The 23,171-nt window shown below is 37.5% G+C and overlaps 1 protein-coding gene across 1 annotated transcript in view; it reads left to right on the top strand.

Moving 5' to 3' along the window:
- The window catches only part of MCTP1 (multiple C2 and transmembrane domain containing 1), a 557,082-nt gene that overhangs the window by 375,354 nt on the left and 158,557 nt on the right, over positions 1–23,171 (top strand). The window contains exons 13-17 of the mRNA XM_052642765.1: positions 17,104–17,206; positions 18,956–19,058; positions 19,309–19,497; positions 19,879–19,953; positions 22,163–22,282. Of these exons, the coding sequence (XP_052498725.1) occupies positions 17,104–17,206; positions 18,956–19,058; positions 19,309–19,497; positions 19,879–19,953; positions 22,163–22,282 (590 nt within the window). The remainder of the gene's footprint in view (positions 1–17,103; positions 17,207–18,955; positions 19,059–19,308; positions 19,498–19,878; positions 19,954–22,162; positions 22,283–23,171) is intronic.

The raw sequence follows: 23,171 nt of genomic DNA, 5'->3' as shown, positions 1-23,171 counted from the left end.
CCACCCCCAACTTGCTGTGTCACAGACCGGCGATCAGACACTTTTAGATGGTCCGGCCCATGACTTTGACCTTCTGCGCAGTCCGGCGTTCCCTGGGGAACCGTTCAACTCATGAGGTCTGATTTCACACTTCCAGGATGCCTCAGCTCTCTTAACAATGACAGGGAGACAAAGCCCTTTAGAGCAGGCCGCATGGGGACTTGTTTAAATTGGAAACCAGAGAGGAGTCAAGGAACAAGGTTATGGGCTACAGAATAGTGCTTTTAATAAAGAGCTCACAGCTCCAGCTCAGCTCAAAGAAGTCAACCTCTGTACAATTAATTGAGCCATTTATCTGGAGCTTCTTAGGCCTCTACTTTCTCACAGATTGCGTGGTAAATATCAGCTAAGAAGCAAATGAGATATGCATGAAATGAATTTTAACACTTTGATTACTGTGCCTCCAGTCTTCATTAAAAGTAAATTTATTTGTATTTCTGACCTCATTATCAGTAGGCTGCCTGCATTTTTATTGGTTCCTGTGATTTCCAGCTTGAGTGTGTCATGAAGGTATATTTTATACAGAGATTTGGATTTATTAGTCTTGGTATTTTCCCTGAACATTATGGGTCTATTCAGAGAAAGAAAATGAAAAGCTAGCTGTACAGAAAAAGGCAAGTCTGGTCTTTGAAAGATTGATATACTAAATGCCAAGCACATATGCATCCAAGATATTATCCTTTTAAAAAATTAACTTTTGTGGGTTACTCAAGCAAATTGCATAAGATGGAAGCCATTGTTGCTTGAGTGGCCCCCCAAATATGGTAGCTCTACTAGAATAGGAGTAGCTCTGCTGTTTCTTTTATAGGATTGTAGCAGTTTGAATTTTTAATAGCATAGGCCTTTCATAGACATCATCGCATTTAATAACATTGATGATATCTGATAAATGCAGCCTTAGAATTTATGATCACTATTTAAAACCTATCACTGAAGAAGAGAAAATAGATGTCCTTTAAACTCGACATAGTTCCATTGAAAGTATTATATACAAAATGCAACAGAGTTCCTTTATATTTGTGAATTATCAAGGGTAAAATAATTTACCCATGGGGGGGTGGGGTGGGAGTTATTTGTGAATATCATTCTTAATTTTTAAACTCTCAGTATCTTAAAATCTTAAAACTATATTTCTTGAAACATAAAATCAAAATTTTACACAAAATGTATCATAAAGTTCCCAAGAATGCTCTATTTCTTTTCTAACTTAATGTTTCTATTTGGCTTTAAATAAAGAAGATTGTAGAAGACTTTTAAGCAGATAGTATACTTTCTGACACCATATTGCACATAGAAATAAATGTTGCATCCTTTGGTAACTTTATTTTTTAAAAAGCTAAATCATATTCTAATTATAGAAATGCGAAAGTGTTCTTCTAAAAACAAACAGTTGATAATATTTGTAAGGAGAGTAATTAAAATGATAATTTAGCATAAGGGCAGGTGAGACCTGAGTCTGAACTAGTGTTTTACAGGAAATTGCAGAAATCATGTGTGATTCATATGCTGGTCACATGGCTAGAAGATACTGCTCTGGAAGAATAGGTGGGATGACAAAAGAGATTAATCATTGGGTTTGATATGCTCTAGAGGTGAAGGACTATGGGCTGAAAAAGTGGTGGTCCCACTAGCAGTGGGAAATGAGGGGAAGAGAAATACTATAAAATAATTAATTGAGTTCTGTAGAAGTAAGATTACAAAATGATCCTTTGAGTAAAGAAATAGAGAATTGCTGATTTGATTTGGAAGGCCAGCTCCAGGGTTTTACCCAGTGCTTGAAGAAATGCTTTCGATGTTAGAATCATCGTTTAAAATTGTTTAAATTTTAACAATCATCATTTAAATCATTGTTTAAAATTAAACTATTCTATATATTTTGTTGCATTATGATATAGGTGTGTAAATAAGAAATGAATGTTCTAGAACAGTGAATTAGGGAAATACTGCAGAGAAGATCTGGATTTAACTAGGCTTTTGAAATAAAATCGTACTGCGGGGATATTTGGATGACATGATAGTGTGGTTAGACTCAGAAATGACTAAATGATCCACCCCAAAGGGTGATTATATTAAAGGATTGATGGCAGTGGGAAATGCCACGCAGAGGAATGCAGCACTCTGTCCCTTGTCTAACCTGTGCAACATAGTGACTATTGACTTTGAGGAGATAATTGACTGCTTCTTTATCAAACTTGCTAGAAGCATAATTAACTCATTATATATCAGACCAATATGTATGCTATTTGTATACATATATACTATATATAATGTACAATTTATACGTATATATATAATCAGCAAACTTAAATAATAGACTTAGTTCTGCAAAATGAACATTAAAAATTATAAATCAAAAGGCTTGCCTGTGTAAAAAGCAGTGATTTCTTGATTTAACAGTAGAAAATAAAGTCTTTGAGTTTGAATCAAACTTAATCTCCATGAGAGTGAATTATACATACATGAGTTTTGTTACATTCAATCAGAGGAGAATATTGAAATGATACTCCCTTCTGGGTTCATCAGACATCCTGGGGTGGGAATTCAGTTTTGGAAGCTACTCTTTAAAGAAGGACATTGACAAGCTAACCAGAATACATCCTCGGTATCTGGTGTTTTAAAATCAAGGCCATTGAAGCTAGCTCAATGAAAATGATAATGACAGTAATCATAGCAACTAACGTTTATTGAGCCCTTATCACGTGTCAGACACTACCCTAAGCCTGATATAAGGATTATCGCAATTAATCTCACAACAACCTAATTAGGTATTGTTGTTATCTTCCCTTTACAAAATAGAAAACAGAGGTGTGGAAGTTTAAATAACTTGTCCAGATCAACACACACACACACACGCACACACACACGCACACGCATGCACGCACACACATATACACACTCCAGCTCATAAATGGCAGGGCAAGGATGCCAGTCCAGATCTAGTCACTGAACCCACCAGCTTGTACTAGAGAAAGGAAGATGTTGAAATGATTTTTCGGTCAGTTATCCAAAAGCCTGTCACGGGGAGGGTGTTGTTAGGGGTTGGTAAGAATAATAAAGACCAAGGTTCAATCCAGAGAGCAAACTTCCTTCTAGCACATTTCATCAGAAAGGGATTTATTATAGAGTTTTTAGTGGATCACAGAATCTTTGGAGGCAGGAAGGGCCTAAGAAAACAAGTTCTAAGTCTGATTTCCAGGAGTTAATACCAGAGCTACATGAAAGAGCCAAGATGTTGCAGGCTCCTGCCACGTGAGCCTGTGGGGAAGGCGCTGTGACGGCAGCGTACGCCTCTCCTGCTGGCTCTGTGAGCAGTTCACCCTCTCGGAGAACTGAGCTCTAGTGTCAGATCTCAGGCAGATACCTCTGATCGATGCGGCCCGAATCACATCTGCAACCCCAGCTTGCAAAGAAGTCCGGAAATGCCACTTCGGCCTTTGTGGCTTCTCTGTTTTCCGGAAGAGACACACTAGGAATAGAATAGATGCTCAGCAAGCCATCCACACTCTCCAGTGCAAGAGGGCAGGTGACAAGCACGAGTCACATCATCTCAGTGACAGCTGCCTTCCCTCTTTTTCACCCCTTATTTCATTTAAATTTAGACAAAAGCTCCAGAGAGACAAAATGCAAAGAAGCATCCCCCCTAATTTATAATTGACAAAAAATGAATCAGAATATTCCTGTGCAAGTGGTGATTCCCTGTCACTGGAGCCATTGATGCCAGGTCGGTATGACCACCTGGTTGCAGGGGGGGCTTCAAGTCCTAGATGAGCTTTTGAACTTGGACTCTAAGTTTTATCTCCTGGGCCTTCAGAATCTGAGATCCTGCAGTAGGTGCCAAGATGAGAAGCAGACCCTTGAATGAGTAGATATTATGCAGATGAGAAATAAAAAGAAAGATATCATTCTAAAGACAAAGGCCTGACAGGTGGCAATTTTCAGTGTTATCGCCTAAAACATATAAAAAGATTTAATCACCTAATATGATTTTTAATTTTTTAAATCTAAAGAATTTTATTCCATTGCAAAAGACCTCTCCAGCTGGTTAATTCACTTATGTGAATTATTCAGATAATCATCTGAAACCCCATACTTTTCTGTGCAGAATTTAATTGAATATATAGTTACTGAAGGCCCTAAAGTGTCTATAAGGACTTGTAAAAACAGAGGAGTTCATGATATATTTTTACATTTATTTTAGGCCAAACAACTTTTGTGTTTCTACTCTAAGAGCAAGTCAGATACGTGCAGTTTCTTGTTAAATGTTAATTGAAAATAAAGTCTATAAATGTTTTTGCCATAATTTATTTAAACTCTTAAAGGTTTAGACATAACTTCTCTACTGCCTCTCCTCATTTTATAAAGCCCAGAGTCTCCTTTGCCTTTATTTTCCAGTTTCCTATCTGTCTTGTTTCCCATTCTTCTATCATGAATTTTGGGTTCCCCAGCATATACCAAGACGGTTCACTTCTAGCACTCAAGAATGCACCTAGTGATACAGGATACTATAAATATTCTTTTGCATCTAATTCTAGATCCCTGGGCTTCCCTGGCAGCTCAGCTGGTAAAGAATCTGCCTGCAATGCGGGAGACCTGAGTCCGATCCCTGGGTTGGGAAGATCCCCTGTAGAAGGGAACAGCTACCCACTCTAGTATTTTGGCCTGGAGAATTCCATGGACTCTGTAGCCCATGGGGTCGCAAAGAATCGGGCACAGCTGAACAACTTTCATTTGAGCTTCCTTGGTGGCTCAGATAGTAAAGAATCTGCCTGCAATGTGGAGACTCAGGTTTGATCTCTGCATTGGGAAGAACCCCTGGAGGAGGAAATGGCAACCCACTCCAGTACTCTTGCCTGGAGAATCCCATGGGCAGAGGAGCCTGGCGGGCTACAGTCCGTGGAGTCGAAAAGAGTCAGACATGACTGAAGTGACTTGGCACAGCACTAGACCCCAAGGGAAATAAACTCATATATACATTAAACTTTATTTCTGTTGCTCTTAGTCATGGTTCTCAAAGTGTAGCTCAGGGACCTCTAGGAATTCCCAAGACCCATTTAGGGATTTATGAAGTCAAAACTCTTTTATAAATAATACTGAGATGTTATTTGCTTTTTTTTTTTTTACTGTCATTCTCTCGTGAGTGTACAATAGAGTTTTTCAAAGGCTGCATAATGTTTGATCACTCTAATGTTAATATTAGTCCCTTGGACTACAAGGAGATCCAACCAGTCCATCCTAAAGGAGATCAGTCCTGGGTGTTCATTGGAAAGACTGATGCTGAAGCTGAAACTCCAATACTCTGGTCACCTGATGCAAACAGCTGACTCAAGACCCTGATGCTGGGAAAGATTGAGGGCAGGAGGAGAAAAGGATGACAGGATCAGATGGTTGGATGACATCACCAACCTCAATGGACATGAGGTTGGGTGGACTCTGGGAGTTGGTGATGGACAGAGAGGCCTGGCGTGCTGCAGTTGATGGGGTCGCAAAGAGTCAGACACGACTGAGTGACTGAACTGTACTGAACTGAATGTTAACATGTCATGAATTTATTATTGTTATTTCCAAATGAATATCTCTTATTGTTTAATTCAAGTATAGTTGATGTAATATAATAGTATATAGTTTATAGGTGTACAACATCAGTTCAGTCACTCAGTCATGTCACTCAGTCACTCACTCAGTCTTTGCAACCCCATGGACTGCAGCACGCCAGGCCTCCCTGTCCATCACCAACTCCCAGAGTTTACTCAAATTCATGTCCATTGAGTTGGTGATGCCATCCAACCATCTCATCCTCTCATCCTCTGTTGTCCCCTTCTCCTCCTGCCTTCAATCTTTCCCAGCATCAGGGTCTTTTCCACTGAGTCAGCTCTTCGCATCAGGTAGCCAAAGTATTGGAGTTTCCGTTTCAGCATCAGTCCTTCCAATGAGTATTCAGGACTGATCTCCCTGAAGATTGACTGGTTGGATCTCCTTGCAGTCCACGGGTGTACAGTATAGTGATTCACAGTTTTTAAAGGTTATGCTCCATTTATAATTATTCTAAAATATTGGCCGTATCCCCTGTGTTATACATCATTGTAGCTTATTTTATACATGATACCTTATATCTCTATCTCTACATTGCCCCTGCCCCCTTCCCTCTCATTGCTGCTAAACACTAATCTATTCTTTGTATCTGTGAATCTATTTCTTTTTTGTTATAGTCACTAATTTGCTATATTTTTTATATTTCATGTGTGGTATCATATAGTATTTTTTTTCTCTGACTTATTTCCCTTAGCATAATATGTTCCAAGTTTATTCATATTGCTGCAAATAGTAAAAATTCCCCTTTTTGTGGCCAAATAGTATACCACATTCCATTGTGTAACACATCTCCTTTATCCATTCATCTGTTGATGGACACTTAGTTTGCTGCTCTATCTTGGCAATTTTCAATAATGCTACCATAAACATGGAGATACATGTATCTTTTCAAATTTGAGGTTTGATTTTTTTCAGATATATTACCTGCAGTGGAATAGCTGGGTCATAGGGAAAAGTTTTTTTTCAGTTTTTTTGAGAAACCTCCATATCATTTTCCAGAATGGCTATGCCAGTTTGCTTGTTTATTTTGCTGCACCAGGTCTGAGTTGTGGCAAGCTGGATCTAGCTCCCTGACTAGGGATTGAACCCAGGTCTCCTGTATTGAGATTTAGGGAAATTTAACCACTGGGCCACTGGTAGAGTCCTGACTGTACCAGTTTAAATTCCAAACAACAGTATATGAGAGTTCTTTTTCCTCCACATCCTGATTACGTTCCTCTACATCTGATTACAGAAATGATGACCTGTGTGAAGTAGTATGTAAGTATGGTTTTGATTTGTATTTCCCTGATGATTGGCAGGGTTGGCCATCTTTTCAGGTGCCTATTGGCCATCTGCCTTTCCTCTTTGGAAAAATGTCTATTCAGATATCCTGTTCATTTTTAATCAGGTTTTTTTTAATATTAAGTTGTATGAGATGATAATATATCTTAGATATTAACTTCTTAATAGTCATATCATTTGCAAATATTTTCTTCCATTCTGCAGGTTGACTTTTAGTCAATGGTTTCCTTTGCAGTGCCAAAGAAATGAAGTTTAATTAGGTCCGATTTGTTTATTTTTTCTTTTACTTCCTGGCTTTAGAAGACAGATCCAAAAAACAATATTGCTGTGATTTATGTCAAACACTGTTCTGCCTATGTTTTCCTCTAGGAGTTTTCAGCCTTACATTTAGGTCTGTAATCCATTTTGCATTTATTTTTGCATATGGTGTGAGGAAATGTTCTAATCTCATTGTACACGTAGCTGTCCAGTTTTCCCAGCACTCTTCAAGACTGGCTTTTCTCCATTGTATATTTTTGCTTGCTTTGTCATAGATTAAGTGACCATGAGTAACTGAGTTTATTCCTGGGCTCCGTATTCTGTCCCATTCATCTGCTGTCTGCTTCCGTGCCACTGCCATACTGTTTTGATTACTGTGGCTTTGTAATATAGTCTGCAGTCAGGGAGCATGACTCCTTTCAGGGCTGTTCTTTCCCAAGAATGTCTTGGCTATTCAGGCTCTTTTGTTCCATTCTTATTTTAAAATTATTTGTTTTAGTTCCGTGAAAAACGTCTTTAGTATTTTTGGCAACGATTATATTGAAAATGTAGCTTGCCTTGGGTAGTATGGTCATTTTAATTTTTTCAGCCCAAGAACACAGTGTGTCTTAACATGTTCTCAATTTTAATTTCTAAAATGGTAAATTTTGATAGATATAACCCACTCACACACACACAAAAAAAGCTCTTTGAGATCCTCAATAACCTTTGAGTTCCTAAAACCAAAATGTTTAAAAACTGTTGCTGTGGGGAAATGATTCTCAGTTGGGAGATGGCAGTATTCCCCCCTCAGTATTTTAGACATCTGTAGGGGAATTAAGTTGCCACAGTGATTGGGGAGCACTATTTGTATTGGGTGTTGGGGATACTAATTGTCTTTTTAAAAATTAGACAGTAATATATAGTGACACTATTAGACAACTAGACATAAATAGCGAAAATTGTCCCATGTCCTACCTGACTAAATATAGACACTAAGATAGCTTTAAACTCTGTTTCATGATTATCTGACTCTAGATTGCACCCTTAAATACATATTCTTTACTCAAGTCTTATTGATGGCTGCCACATAACACCAAAGACCTTAGAATTACCTCCAAGGTACTTCATGGCCTGGTTCCTGTTACATCTCTGACCTGTTTATTCTTCCCATTGCTCACTGTGCCCCACTATCAGAGTCCCAGAGGACACCAGACTTTTCCTGTGGCTCCCCCCACTGCCTGGAGCACTTTTTTCCTGATATCCACTTAGCTACTTCTTCACTTCCTTCAGTCCTTTGCTTAGGCTTCTCTTATCCATGAGGTCTACTCCAGACACCATAATTAAATATATAAACTGTGACCTTCCCCACACTCTTCAAGCCCCTTGTCTTGCTCTATCTTTTCCGTTTTCTGTTAACATACATCACTCTAGCATACAATATAATCTACTTATTAATTATGTTCGGTATTCATCCTCTTTCTCCTCGCTCCCCACTGCAAGCAGGCTCCAGGTGAGCAGAGACCTTATTTTGTTTTTCATCTGTCTGGGAATCAGTCAGTTGTGTCCAGCCCTTTGTGACCCCATGGATTCTAGCCCGCCAGGCTTCTCTGTCCATGTGATTCTCCAGGCAAGAATACTGGAGTGGGTAACCAGTTCCTTCATGACCCGGCAAAGAGTAGATACTCAATAAATATTTGTTGGATAAATCTTTTAACAATAAAAGTTTGTTAAATAAATAAATGTATGACTTAATTGTATACAACTTTCTATTAGATCCTCTGAATAATAGCATTAAAGCATCATATTAAATGTTGAAATAACTTACAGGTTAGTCTTATTATATTTCAGAATAGTGAGAGGAGGGCATTACAAAATCTTCACTGTGAGGAAAAACCTACTGGACCAAGAACCACAAAATTAGAGGGCCCATTTTTTCTGCCACTATGACACCTACTTCATGCCTTAACTAAGAAAAAAGAAGCCCTATTATTATTACCCAGTGCAGAGCCAGACCCAGTGGGAACCTAGTGAAGAGTGTCAGCTAATGTAATTATACCAACCAGATGTTTAAAGTATATTGAGGGCAGTCAATGAAAAAAGCTAAGGCCAAAGCCTCACCTCCAGTGATAAGGAGAGGATTGGAAGATGTCTCCAGTGTAGGCTGCTCTTTATTTTGGTAGACCCTGTGGCATTCCCTCAACTATAACCTTGTTATATGCTAGGATTTAATTCCAGTTTATAGAAAGATGGCAACCTTGATTATAATTTTTTAAGATTAATTATAACCATTTCAAGTTGTGGCAACTGAGGAAGTTAAACCAATGAGCTTGATTTGGGCCAGGTAGCCCCAAATAAAAGACCCTTGTGGGTATGAATTGCTTTCAGTGCTACTAAAAGCCTCTGTGTTTTCACAGACATGCCAACAAAGAGGGGGTCACAGAGCCTCCACACACACACGTTTTTATAACATATCACACCCAGCAAACGGTGCTCCTTGTCAGCAGCCAAACGACCTTGGACAAACCCCACCACTGATGGATTGGGACTGACCTTCTATTCTGGGAGCGGGAATATCATTCAGTATCTCTTGAGTGGCCTCAATGCTCAAACCACTTGTCTGCATGAACTAGAGTCATCTGCTTGCCCACAAAACAGGGGTGGTGCTGACTTTCCCACAGTTCTTTGTAAATATGTCAGTGTGGTGACCTCAGAGAGCCAGGGCTAGGGGTGAGAGAGAATTAGCCAGTCAGTGCACCCTGTTTAATCCTGACTGCCGCTTTGAAGATTGCCAGAAGAGATGCCCATTGGAGACTTTTCTGACATTTATTTTTATGGTTATAGGAATGCCTTTCCACCATAAGAAGAGCTGAAGTAATACAGTAGATGCTTCAAAATCTGTTACAGGTTTATTCTTATGAGTCAAGGTGAAATAGTCTCCTAATTTCAATTTTCTTGGGAGATTTTCTTCCCTATAAAATTTCATAGGAAAAAAAAAAAAGATAGCCCTTAGTATTAAACCAGATTATGGAGAAATGCATCAGTCCTAACATAATATTTGTAAGTATCTATCTAATGAGCTTCCCAGGTGGCCCGGTGGTAAAGAAGCCACCTGCCAATGCAGGAGACCCAAGAGATATGGGTTTGATCCCTGAGTGAGGAAGAACCCCTGAAACAGGAAATGGCAACCCACTCCCATATTATAATTGCTATATAATATAGATCTAGGTTTTGTGTTACAGAGACCCTATTAAAGGGATATACAAATAGATTTAAACTAAATATTCCTTAGCACAAATCTTAAAGTCCTTCACTTCTAAAATCGCTGGTGACAGAGGTGTAATTATCATAGATCACCAGAGTCATCTCCATTGGGAAAAAGTCTTCACTTTCTTTTCCCCTTCCTGTTCTAAACTTAGAGAATGATATACTTCCTTTGCACTCTTTACTCATCTTTATTACAGCACTCACAACCCTGCATTGTTGTGTATTTATGTGTCTATTGTGCCTACTAAATTGTGTGTGTTTTGAGAGCTGGACCGTGTCTTTTAAAAAAAAAAAATGGACTAAGGGCTACTTTAACCCATTTGTTTTATTTTAGATTAATGCTCATTTTTTAGAGCTGTCTTAGGTTTTTGGACTATGCCTCAATCATACTTAGAATTCTGGGGAGAGACAAGCAGACACTCAATAAGTAATGAATAGCTTCAAAATGTATTCCTGCAACTCTCTAGAAATTGTCGACATGGAAAATGGTCATGCTCTCGAAGAAGGTGAAGATTCTCTTCTAGCTGTCATGGTGGGTAATACAGTCAACCCCACTGCCCCATCCTCATCCAGCACTGCTGCAATTTCTGTCTTGCATCCAAACGAAAATCTCCAGTTTCCTGCACTGGAAAGGAGAGGGATGGGCACTTTTTATCTAAAATAGTGAAAGCTGAGGGAGAGCCCGTTGGTACCCACCAGTCTGCTGTAGTCTTCCGATAAGAATGAGTAAGAGGGGAACAAGAGATTACGTGATCTTTGTTCCCACACACGCATGCTCTTCCAATAGCCCCAAATGGCTGGAAACAAAATTCACTGCAACTTTGGATGCTGCCTTCATTTCTTGCCCTCTTAGCCTGATGGTATCAAATAAAACGATAACAGGAGCCAGTTCTGCCTTGCTCTCTGCTGCTGCTGCTGCTAAGTCGCTTCAGTCGTGTCCGACTCTGTGCGACCCCATAGATGGCAGCCCATCAGACTCCCCTGTCCCTGGGATTCTCCAGGCAAGAACACCGGAGTGGGTGCCTCGCTCTCTAGAGCTTTGTGAACTACAGCGCACTCTGCAGACATCAACCCTGCCTCCTGTAGTCAGTGTCTCTCCTCCATACCCTCAGCAAGCAGAGCAGCACATCACAGGGTCTAACCAGAATGATAAAAGCATGAAAAGAAGGAATAATTAAGCAGATAATGAATGGTTAGGTCCATCACTGGTATTTCTGTGATTGTTTTTGTTTGTTTAAATGGCATCTAATCAAGATGGCAAAATTTAGGAACTGAAAAGCCAGTCATTTAAAGCATCATTTAGCAAACCAGATAAGTACATCAACTATGTGTAGCCACTTCTTTAAAACAAAACTGTCGTGCGGGCTTTCTAGTAGTAAGCTCATGGTATTTAATATTGAATGTTTACTCTTATTTTGGTTGCAATTGCTGTTAATTTTTAATTGCCCTTGAATCATGCAGTGGCAGAAAGATACTTTCTAAATTAGTCAAAAATAACATAGTGTGTAAAGACCTCATGTTGGCATCCACACTGATAACTGTAAAAACATAACTTTTTAGAAAGAAAAGATGAATGAAAGCTAAAGATAAAATGGCCTTGCCTAAATGTTCCTCTTCTGAAGTCTAGAAATAGCTAGTCAGAGCACTTTGTTGAATACTTCTTGTCCTTCCCAAAAGAGACTGACTTGGCTAAGCACAATAGATTGTTTTCCATTTCCAAATAATAATATCAGGCATAACAGATTGTTCAATATTGATATCTGCAAATTCTGTTGGTTCTCCCATCAACATATATCCAGAGTCTGATCGCTTGATATCACCTGGTTTATTGTAATATCCTCTTAACTAACTCTTCTCCTTATCTCCTTCATTGCCCTCTCTCTACCTTATTTTACAAATGGCAGCCATCAGATCCCATTGCATCTCAACCGAGATCCTTCCAAAACCTTTCCCTAGCACTTAGAATGAAAGCAAACTCCTCCAGAGACCGGCCACCCTCCCCATTCCTCTCTGGCTGTGTTATCTACTACTCTTTCCCAGACTAGCTTTCTGGAGATTCCTGGAAACCCCAGGCACAGTCATTTCTCTGGCCAAGGGTCACTCTCTTGCCGCTTTCATTTCTTTGCCCACTTGTTGCTTTCTCACTGAGACCCCCTCTGGCTGTCCCTTTTAAAACTGTGCATATATAGCAGCACTCCTTACCTCCTCTCTGATCTTCTCAACTTAATTTTTTTCTACAGTACTTAGCCCTTTCTAAAATACTCTCACTTTCTTAAAATACGCTAACATGTTCTTATCCATTGTCTTTCTTCTCCAATGCAAACTCTGCACGTTCAGCAGTTTTTTAAGTTGTTTTGTGCATGTCTATGTCCTCAGCACATAGAAGATGCCTGGTATATGGTAAGCGATAAGCATTTGTTGAATAAATGAATCTACAGACAAGACATTACCCAGCCTTTCCATGGGTGTGACTCACTAAATACTGAGATATGGCATGGCACAGTTGAGGCTTCCCTGATGGCTCAGATGGTAAAGGATCTGCCTGTAATTCAGGAGACCTGGATGCGATCCCTATGTCAGGAAGCTCCCCTGGAGAAGGAAATGGCAACCCACTCTAGTATTCTTGCCTGGAGAATCCCATACACAGAAGAGCCTGGCAGGCTACAGTCCATGGAGTCATAAAGAGTCAGATATGACTGAGCAACTAAGGGGATAGATCAAGGGCTCTAAATGTCAGATAGACTTGAGTTTGAATGACAGTTTTACTACAGCCTGTATAACCTGGAGAGTTATATAATCACCCAGCCTCAGCTTCCTCTCTGTAAAATAGAAAGAGTAAAAGCATCTTTCTCATAGAGGAATCATAAAAATTTTTGAGCAAATAAATGAAAACATTGTGTTGGGCTTATATAATAACTCGGAAAATGTCCGCAATGATTGCAGTAAGTATTGTAATTGCCCTTATTGGTATTATTATTGCCCTTATTATTGCTATATTTTATTGAGGCCCTTGCTAGTATACCAGACATTTTACTACTTATATTCTAGCTATTATCTACAAGGGACCATTACTGTCACTGTTGAAGGGGTTTGGGAACTGGCCCAGAGTCCCATAGTGAGTATTCAGTCACAGCTTGCTCTGCCTCCAAAGTTTAGGCCCTTCCTCCCAGACCACTGGCCTTTCACATTGGACTTTAATGCCATGCCCTCAGCTCTGGAAGTACTTAGAATATATGAGGACACAAAAGGTGTGATATAACTCAAGTAAAGAACTTTAAGGACCTTGAGACTGGAGATGAAAAACTATATGGCCTACTATATGATGAGCTTCCCAGGTGGCACAGTGGTAAAGAACCCACCTGCAATGCAGGTTAGATGTAAGAGTCACAGGTTTGATCCCGGGGTTGGGAAGATCCCCTGGAGGAGGGCATGGCAACCCACTCCAGTATTCTTGCCTGGAGAATCTCATGGACGGAGGAGCCTGGTGGGCTACAGTGCATGGAGTTGCAAAGAGTCGGACACAACTGAAGCAACTGACCACACACACATACCATATAATATGGATTTTAATAGATACTGAAAAGGCATCGAAAGTGGGTTAAATTTGAGAAAAAGGTTTTGGAAAAATGAAAATAGACTTTACATGGATTCGTTCCTGTCACTGATCACAATCTTTAATATGACCGTAGGTGGCTCAGAGGGTAAAGCGTCTGCCTGCAATGCAGGAGAGCTGGGTTCGATCCCTGGGTCAGGAAGCTCCCCTGGAGAAGGAAATGGCAACCCACTCCAGTACTCTTGCCTGGAGAATCCCACGGACAGAGAAGCCTGGTAGACTACAGTCCATGGGATCGCAAAGAGTCGGACACAACTGAGCGACTTCACTTAAGTGTAAGAATAATAGATTTCAGAATGGGAAAAATCAGTATAAATCAAGTTATAAGATAGGTGCTGATAGGAGAATGTCTTTGCCATTGATGGTATGCCAACTGGAAGTTTAAATAGCAAAATGACTGAAAAGTGGCTTTAGGAGGCTCTTGCACTGTTTTTGGTGTAGAAATGTCTCTAGTTCTTTAACAACTTTATTCTAATAGAAAAGAGTAACTGAGGGGTTAAGTAATGTGATAGATGGCTAATACTGGTTTTCCCTAAAATGGTTTTGAGAAATAATCAACTAAATAGCCAGAAAATATGGATTGCAACTACCTCATAGACATAGGGTTTGATGAATACATTCGTTTCTTAGCAGAATATGGATAATATTCAACAGTAAGCACAGATTTTGTTTCTTTCTAATCCTTTGGCCAGCCACTGACCTAGGTCTTCTTTTGTCAGCAAATAAGGATGTAGTAACAAAGGTGATGATTTGGGAGACTTTCCATGGGGTTGGTTGAAAGTATTATATTCAGTCTTATTGTTGCTGTTCAGTTGCCCAGTAGAGTCCGACTCTTTGCTTACACAACTGAATATAATTTCCTGTGGAAAAAAAAGTCAACATTTTCATCCTCTGTTCCTAGAAGTTTAAAGTGAATTTTTTCAGCACAGATTTCAGTCTCTAGAGTTTGTTCTTGTGTCTTGTTATTGGAGAAGTGGTACAGTTTCGACTGAATCTATCACACATTGTTGATCACTGGAGGGCAAGTAAAACCAAGGTAATTGAAATAGAATAGTATTAACAATTGGAGTATAGCAGGTGAAAATAAGGGAACAAAAATACCAAGAAGTGATTTTTTTTGTACTTATTTTTACTGGTTAAGATTAATATGGATGTACATGTGCATAAGAAAAAGTACAAGGAAGTCCAAGGAAATGTGAGAGTTATACTTGTCTTTTAAGTGTTTTTGAAGTTTATCATTTCATCTAAAGTGAAAGTAAAGTAGTTCTTGCTTTGCCATAGTTTCTGTCATAAATATGGCTTTAATATTCTCTCTGCTTGTTATATATAGATATATTTTATCTCTCCAAACCCTTTATAAGCTAGTTGAGGTTGTAGCTTATGCGCTGTGTTCTTTTGTTCCAGCACAGCTAGGTGGAAAGACAATGTTCAATATGAGTCTTAAGAGCAACGAAGGTTTTGAAAACTAATCCACTTTTCATGCTTTTACCTAAATTCTCTGGGACAAAATAAAGTTGATGTGGCAGATAAAACCTACTGTAAGATGAATTAATGAACAAAATGTTTTTGAACACTATCTTTCATGGCACGTATGAGTTACGAATGAGGTTGGTAGCAGGTAGAAGGAGAGGAGTGAAGAATGTGGGGGAAAAAAAACACAGATCCTAAATCAAGGGTGAAATTTTCACCAGACCTGAAAGACTTTCAGTTCTCTATTCTTTATTGAAAATTAATCCCAAGACCAAAAATTGAAAAGACTACCATAATGTTAAATTATGCAGTTATCCTGGGCTATATGAGGCCACCAAACTAACACACACACATATTAAATCTCTTTTATAATGTAAAATTAATAAAGAGGTAAATTAAAAGGTAAGTCAAAGTTAAATTAAAGGTAAGTCAAAGTTTATACAGCTCATTTTAAATATTACAATATGGAAAGTAAATACACTGCTTTGTGGGAATACATAGCTTATCTGTCCTTGCTAGCTAATGAATTCTTTCCTATTAAATTTTAATAGGAAAATCTTCAATGATATTTAAGCTTTCACAGAAGTGTAAACTACTGTGACTACAATTCACAATGCATTTAAAACAATTATTCTTTATCATTAAAGTTAATAATATGCACATTAACCTCTTATGTAGTCTAAATCAATATTGTCGTTTAAAAGATATGACCTCTGGACAGCTTTGTCTAAATATTGATTTCATTGTCATTTGTATAAGGTATCAAACAAATTACATGCTGCACTAATATCATTAATACTGCCCCCATAGAGCCTCTGACTTTACAGGTTCTTATAATATAGGACATGACATTACAAAAATATTGAGGACATCACAAGATATAATTACTGAATAGATGAGGTTTGACTATGGTTGCGCAGAGTGGCTGTAAACATGTGATAACTTCCAAATCCTTTACTCTCTGTGGACAGAAAAAATACATCTCTTTAGCATGCAGATTGGTTTGTTGAGGTTAAGTTTCAAATGGCAGAATTTTTTTCTGCCTCAGAGGGTCTAATTTACCTTTTTGTGATGCCATAGATATTTCATAAGAGAATCGCAAGTCGGATTAAAATATTGTAGTTCTGCAAAATAGCAGTTTTCCCAAAATAAACTTGTTTAGGAATTTCTATTACAAGTTCCTAGTGACTCAGATGAGTTGGAAAATACATGCAACTTTATGCATGTAAAGTGAAGGGGTTGAACTTTTCAAATGATCATTAAATTAAATAAAACCTGATTTAGGGATGGGCACATATTGCATTTGCCCTCATTATTGGCAGTTACATTATTTTTGTAAAAACAAAATTTGCAAATTAAAGTAGCTATATAAATTAGCGCTTTAAAACTTTTTTCAAGTTCTAAATTGCTCTGAATCACAACTGTTAACATCACCCTGTTACATCTAACTCTATATTAATGTTTGTTTGTTTGTTTGTTTAACTTTTAAAATTGTACTTTCTGTTTTCTGTAAAACTTTTTAGAAAAGAGATGTGGTCGTGGTCACGATACTGATAGCTTTGGGTGCTATTTATACTAAAACTGGCCCCCCATATTTCTTGTAGGTAAAAGTGACCCGTTTTGTGTGGTTGAGCTGAACAATGATAGGCTGCTAACACATACTGTCTACAAAAATCTGAACCCTGAGTGGAACAAAGTCTTCACATTGTAAGTAGTCGTTACCTTGAGCTTGCTTCAAGAATGATGCTAAATGATATTTATTTTCGAGATTTTTGTGTGTTTTTTCTTAACTGATTACCAGTTCAGCGCATCTGGCCTGCCTTTGCCAGCAACAATGAATTGCATAATTGTATTACCTTCCTGAGAGTGAAACCTGGGGAAAGGGTATGCCATTTTTGTGTGTGTTTATACAGATATTTTTTTTAAGCTGTGCATTTTTTGACTAAGGATTTTGCTCCCATTAACTGAATTGCCATACTGCTTCTTCCTTTTATACTTTCTATTGAAATTCTCCCCAATCGCATTGACACCAAGGAGGACAAAGCTCTATTTGTTCCATTGCTCAAATCAGCAAACAATCCAGTCTCAGATTCAGCAGATGCTTTAGTTTTGGTTTGTTGCATTTTAGCACAATAAGAATATTAAGTACTGTCCTACTTACCCCCCCGCCTCCCCAAAGAAGAAAAAACCCTTTGAGTTAATTTTCTTTTTGTTTTAAAAAGTTTGTAAATCTTTCCAGTCATTCACTGTAAAAGCTGCCAATGCTACTCTGTAGTATCTCCTAAATTTGTGGATTTTTTTTTTTAAGCTGGGCTTTAGAAATGAACTCTGAACAAAGGAAAATTCTCCGAATAGAAGTACTTCTTAAAAGTTTTCTAACATAGTTTTATTTTTTTGTATATGAGAAACTGCTAAATTCCTCATTAATTTCTTATAATGTCCTTGCTTAAGATCCAGTAACTAATCAGATTTAATTATCTGACCAATTTATCTTTAAGGAATTTCACATTTTTATAAGAGATGAAAGCCTGGTCAGGAGACTTGCACTCCTAAGAAGGTTGTAGAGAGTGTTTTTCTCTGGAATGCATAATTGAATGAATAGGTTTGATTATTATCAAAGCCATTAATTGATTGTGTTCTGATAAAGCCTCTTCTCACATGTGGCTGCAGTCTTTCAGTAATGAATATATTCATTTTTTGTTTTTTCTTAATTCATGTTTTCTTGGTAAACAGTTTGATCAAAGAATAAATGCTGTCAACAATTGGGGCTTATTTTTCTAGAAACAAAAATATGAAGAGCTTGCACAGTTGTTTATTAGCATATGTTGTCTTTGGAACATAATGGAGCACTACTTAATTTCTAAATCCTAGGGTGGTACAATAGCTATCAATGTTACATTTTCTCCATTCTGTATTCTGTGTAGTTAATTTTTACTATAAACTTAACAGAAATAAGTTAGCATTTTGATGAGAGCTGTGGATAAAAATTATTAAAAAAAAGACAAATGGTACAAAATATACTGTGACTCTTGCTGAAATCAAACCTGGTGGTGTTTTATGTGGGAGTTAGAAGAAGATAGAAATTATTGTAATAATGAGAAGAAGAAAAAGCCTAAAAAAATCAGTGCCACTTATTGATGGGTGTTTTTTTTAAACAGTGATTTATTCTGTGGCCATCCAGATGGAAGTTATATTTTATTGAAAAATTATAACTTAAAATTAAAATTGTATTCAAAATTCCAGATAATAGAACCATCACTGCTGTCTACTAAGATGCATTGTGGGAAATTCTGTCAGACACCAATCTGCCCTATGTACACGTATATGCAAATAGCATACATAAAACACATATACATCAAATCAGCTGGAGCTATCTAAATTTTCAAAAGCATTTGTGTTCTTGTTCCCCACTGATGAAGTCTTTTTTTTTTCCCCTTACATATATTTATTTTGCAGCAACATTAAAGATATCCATTCAGTTCTTGAAGTGACAGTTTATGATGAAGATCGGGATCGAAGTGCTGACTTTCTGGGCAAAGTTGCTATACCCTTGCTGTCCGTAAGTTTTATTCACATGACACACAGCTCTGTGTTGCTTTTGCTCAAGAAAAAAAAAAAAAAAACAAACCCTCAGCTCTATATCTGTCATTTCTCAACCAAGGTCTGTAATAAGAACACTAAAAATTTTAACATACTCAATTCACGGCCATGTTGAATCCCATGATAGTTAATTTTTCCTGACAGACTCGATCCTGGTAATGAACAGGTACTTGTCAGAATTGCCACAGTTGTTTTGGGTTCTCTGTCAGTTTCAGCAGCTGGGGGTCAAAGGTCACCGAGGGAGTGTATTCAGTGGAGACCGCGAGACAGACGGCTGTCATGTCCTTTTCCCGCAGATTCAAAATGGTGAACAGAAAGCCTACGTCTTGAAAAACAAGCAGCTGACAGGGCCAACAAAGGGGGTCATCTATCTTGAAATAGATGTGATTTTTAATGCTGTAAGTCTTAACTTTGGCTTTTTTGTACTGCTAAAGAGTTCAGTTTCATGAAAGCTTTTGTTCCTGATTTGTAGAGAATTTCTGTCATCCCTCATTTTCTCTAAACCTTGATGTCTCCTGGAGAATACGCTTCTGCCACTGCCTGGCACACCCACACTTTCTGTTATAGTTGGCGGCTGCCGCTGCGGCTGTGCTGTGGCTACTGCCTGCCGGCATCAGAAATGGAAAGCGCATGCATGCGCCACTGTATACATTTATATTTTATGGGAACCGCAGCCAGGACTTTGAAACTTTAGCAATGATTGCAAATTGAACTGCGTGAAAAACTTGTAAACATTTGTAATATATTCATCCATAACAGACACATATGTTGATGTATAGGTGAAAGCCAGCTTACGAACATTAATACCCAAAGAACAGAAGTACATTGAAGAGGAAAACAGACTCTCTAAACAGGTAAACAGCGAGGAAAGATGAATCCCTCTGGGAAGACCTGATTTTATCTGTAAAACATCTATGTAAATTCAAATAAACTTTGGAGGTGTGGGGCGGGTGGGGAAAGACTATGGAATGTTTGATCATCTACTGATGTGAAATGGCTCTTTCTTTTCTTCTTTCTTTTTCTCTCTTCCCTTCTTTTCCTTGAAAGATCAAACAAGGACAATACCAAACTAATAAGTTGAATGGGGGTGGTCAGAAAGGAAAGGGGATACTGTAGGCTCTGCATAGAATGGATATGTATTCATTCGTTTGCAAAAGAATGATCATTTTGAACATAAAATACAATTTGATTGCCATGGAATGTGTAAATGAGAACACCAAAAGCTGAGGTTCAAATATACGTCCAGACCACCCACAGGTATGATGCAGGTGTGTGTAAAGCAAGCCCAGTGTATAGCTCTTCCCTCTAATCCACGAGAGAGGGGGCTCCATCTTTTAAGGGAGACCCTCCTGTTAATTAGACTTTGACTATGATCTTTTAGAAGTGAACTTTTATTGGCATTTTTAGCTCAGGAAATAGAAAATCAAGAACCCTGATTTTCCTATCAGGAAGGAATTTTAGACTTGATATCTTGTAATTAGACTTGTAGCTTAAAATTTGATTTGATATCAAGTGAAGAAAAGAGCACTAAGTTTCCCCTTTTAAAAGTTGTTTACTTTCAATTAACACATCGAAAATAAAATACATCTGAGACTCTACAGTTTACAGAACTCATCTGTGTGTGTTAAAATATTTAATAATTTTCTGTGCTATTAGAAGACCAAAACTACTTTGTTTTTATTCCAATCACTTCACCAAAAACAGTGGAATCTTTAATTGTTTAAAGACGGTGCATGAGGTACAAATGAAATATCTATCTGAATGGAAATACAGATTACATTTTTCCACAGTTATATTTAAAAATAGTAAAACTCTTAAAGGTGAGTAGGGGCCAAGAAGGAAACAAATAGGGACACTTTTTACTTTGCCAGAAAGAAATTTTAACTGGTTTAAACTGCTGTGTATGTACGTGCTTCTATATGTACATATATAGGCAGATGTTTTCCATATAAGCCCAGTTAACTTTACATAGCTACTTCTTGAAAATACCAGATTAGCCTTGAAATATACTTGTAAGTAGCAAAATATTAACCTGCAGACATAATTACTCTAATTATTAACATAACTATGTAATTTTTTGAATCTGTATCTAGTATATGGGCTGTTTGTCTTACAGCTGTAGCCATGCCTTAGTTTTAAATTTTTTAATTATATAAATTCCCATATACCTCTTAATCTTGTTCCATATCTACAGTTTATTTTTTGTCCCTTTTTTTATTGAGGTGTAATTGATGCACAATATTCTGTTACAGGTGTACAGTGTAGTGAGTCACAATTTTTAAAGATTTGTTCAATTTGTCATTACTATAAAATATTGGCTATATTTCTTGTGTTGTACAATATATTCTTGTAGCATAATTTATATGTAATAGCTTGTCATATACCTTTTTTAAGAAAATATTTTGTAAAGTACTTGGTTACCATACATTTTTCCCTAAATCAAAAATTAGGAAAAAGTAATGAGAAATGTGGGTAAAATTTATTGTGGGAAGGAGAGAGAGGAAGAGGGAAAAGAGAGAAGAGGAATGAAATATGATAGGAAGAAAGGGAAATCCTACTGAAATGGTGATAAAATATTCCTTTTTCTATAATAAAGCAATACTTGACAGGTTTTTTCTAAGCTCCTCAATAAAAACATCTCAAGTTAGCAATTTCACTTTGAAATATCTTGAAATGAAAGCATTTAAAGAATTTTAAAAGCACAGGATTTCAGAAATTTTAAATATATTTAAAGTTCTCAGCATTTTAAGTGTCAAAAAAAATGTTTTTGATCCGTTGGAATTTTTTTTTTTCTTTTGAACAGAGGTAACTCAACTTGCATGATATTACTCTTTATGCAAATATACTTAACTTAGAAATTGCTGTTGTAATTTTGTTCTTTCCACCTTCTCCAGATATACCTCTCTCCCTCTAAGTTGTGAGCCAAATTGCTTGGTATATTCTTACAACTTTATTAACTTTCTGAATTCATATTAAGTCACACTAAACTTGAAGAATTTTGTAGCATATCTGATAGATTTTAGTCTTGCAAATTCTAATAGTGGCTTTCATCTTCCTTTACAGCTGCTGCTAAGGAACTTTATCAGAACGAAGCGTTGTGTCATGGTGCTCGTAAATGCTGCATACTATGTTAATAGTTGCTTTGACTGGGATTCACCCCCAAGGAGCCTCGCTGCTTTTGTGGTATGATCATACTGTATTACTTACATTGTTATTCATTAAATTCGGTAATCATAGCTGCATGTTTCTGCGGCTCTAGTTACAGTTATGTCGATGTGGCCATTTTTAACTTCTATTTTGAGATTTGACTGGGCAGATTTGCCGTGGGCAGGAACCTGATGGATGTTCAAGGTCTGAGTCCAAGAATACATCCCCGCTCCCCGCCTCAGATTTCCGGAATACAAGACATCTCAGCCAATGTGCAATTTTCTCTGTGACAGTTAAAAAGTAAAATTTTACATGTTGCATAATCCCAAAGCCCAATAGCAGGGCCAAGAAAAGTCCTCAGTGTTAAAAAAAAAAAAAAAAATTAAGAATCTTGACCATCCTCATTTTAATTGTATTTATCCTATGGATATCTTTTCAAAATAAGAAAATCTTTGGCAGTAGAATGCTAGTTGTAATACTTTAATATGTGAATCACGATTGGAAGTGGATGAATGCTTTATTATTTCTGAGATTTCCAGTTTTTAAAAAGGTACAAGTGAGAAATTTGATAGTTCCAGAGTCCTCTGACAACATTCATCCAGTGGCCTTTTACTTTGGTTATTTAAAAATTGCTGATGAAACCAACTTGCAAAGCTGGAAATTCAGAAAGAATTCTTTCCTCTGAGCTTCAGCTGAGATTTTTCTGCTCTCACATTATTTTTGCGTATTCAGGATTTCAGTCTGAAGTTTAAGTGGAGTCGTCCTTTTGAAATCTTTCATTTTATTGTCATACTTGTTAGAATATGAGTACCCTTATGTGTCCTTATATTTGCGGATTTCACGGACTATGACTTTATCTTGGGGGCTTACAAGAAGAGCTTTAATTATAGTAACAAGTCAACATTTTAGAATTACCATTCAAATG

Source organism: Budorcas taxicolor, chromosome 7, assembly GCF_023091745.1.
Source record: "Budorcas taxicolor isolate Tak-1 chromosome 7, Takin1.1, whole genome shotgun sequence".
Taxonomy (NCBI): Eukaryota; Metazoa; Chordata; class Mammalia; order Artiodactyla; family Bovidae; genus Budorcas; species Budorcas taxicolor.
The sequence above is the reverse complement of the archived record's forward strand: the minus strand, read 5'-3'. Positions and strand labels throughout refer to the sequence as shown.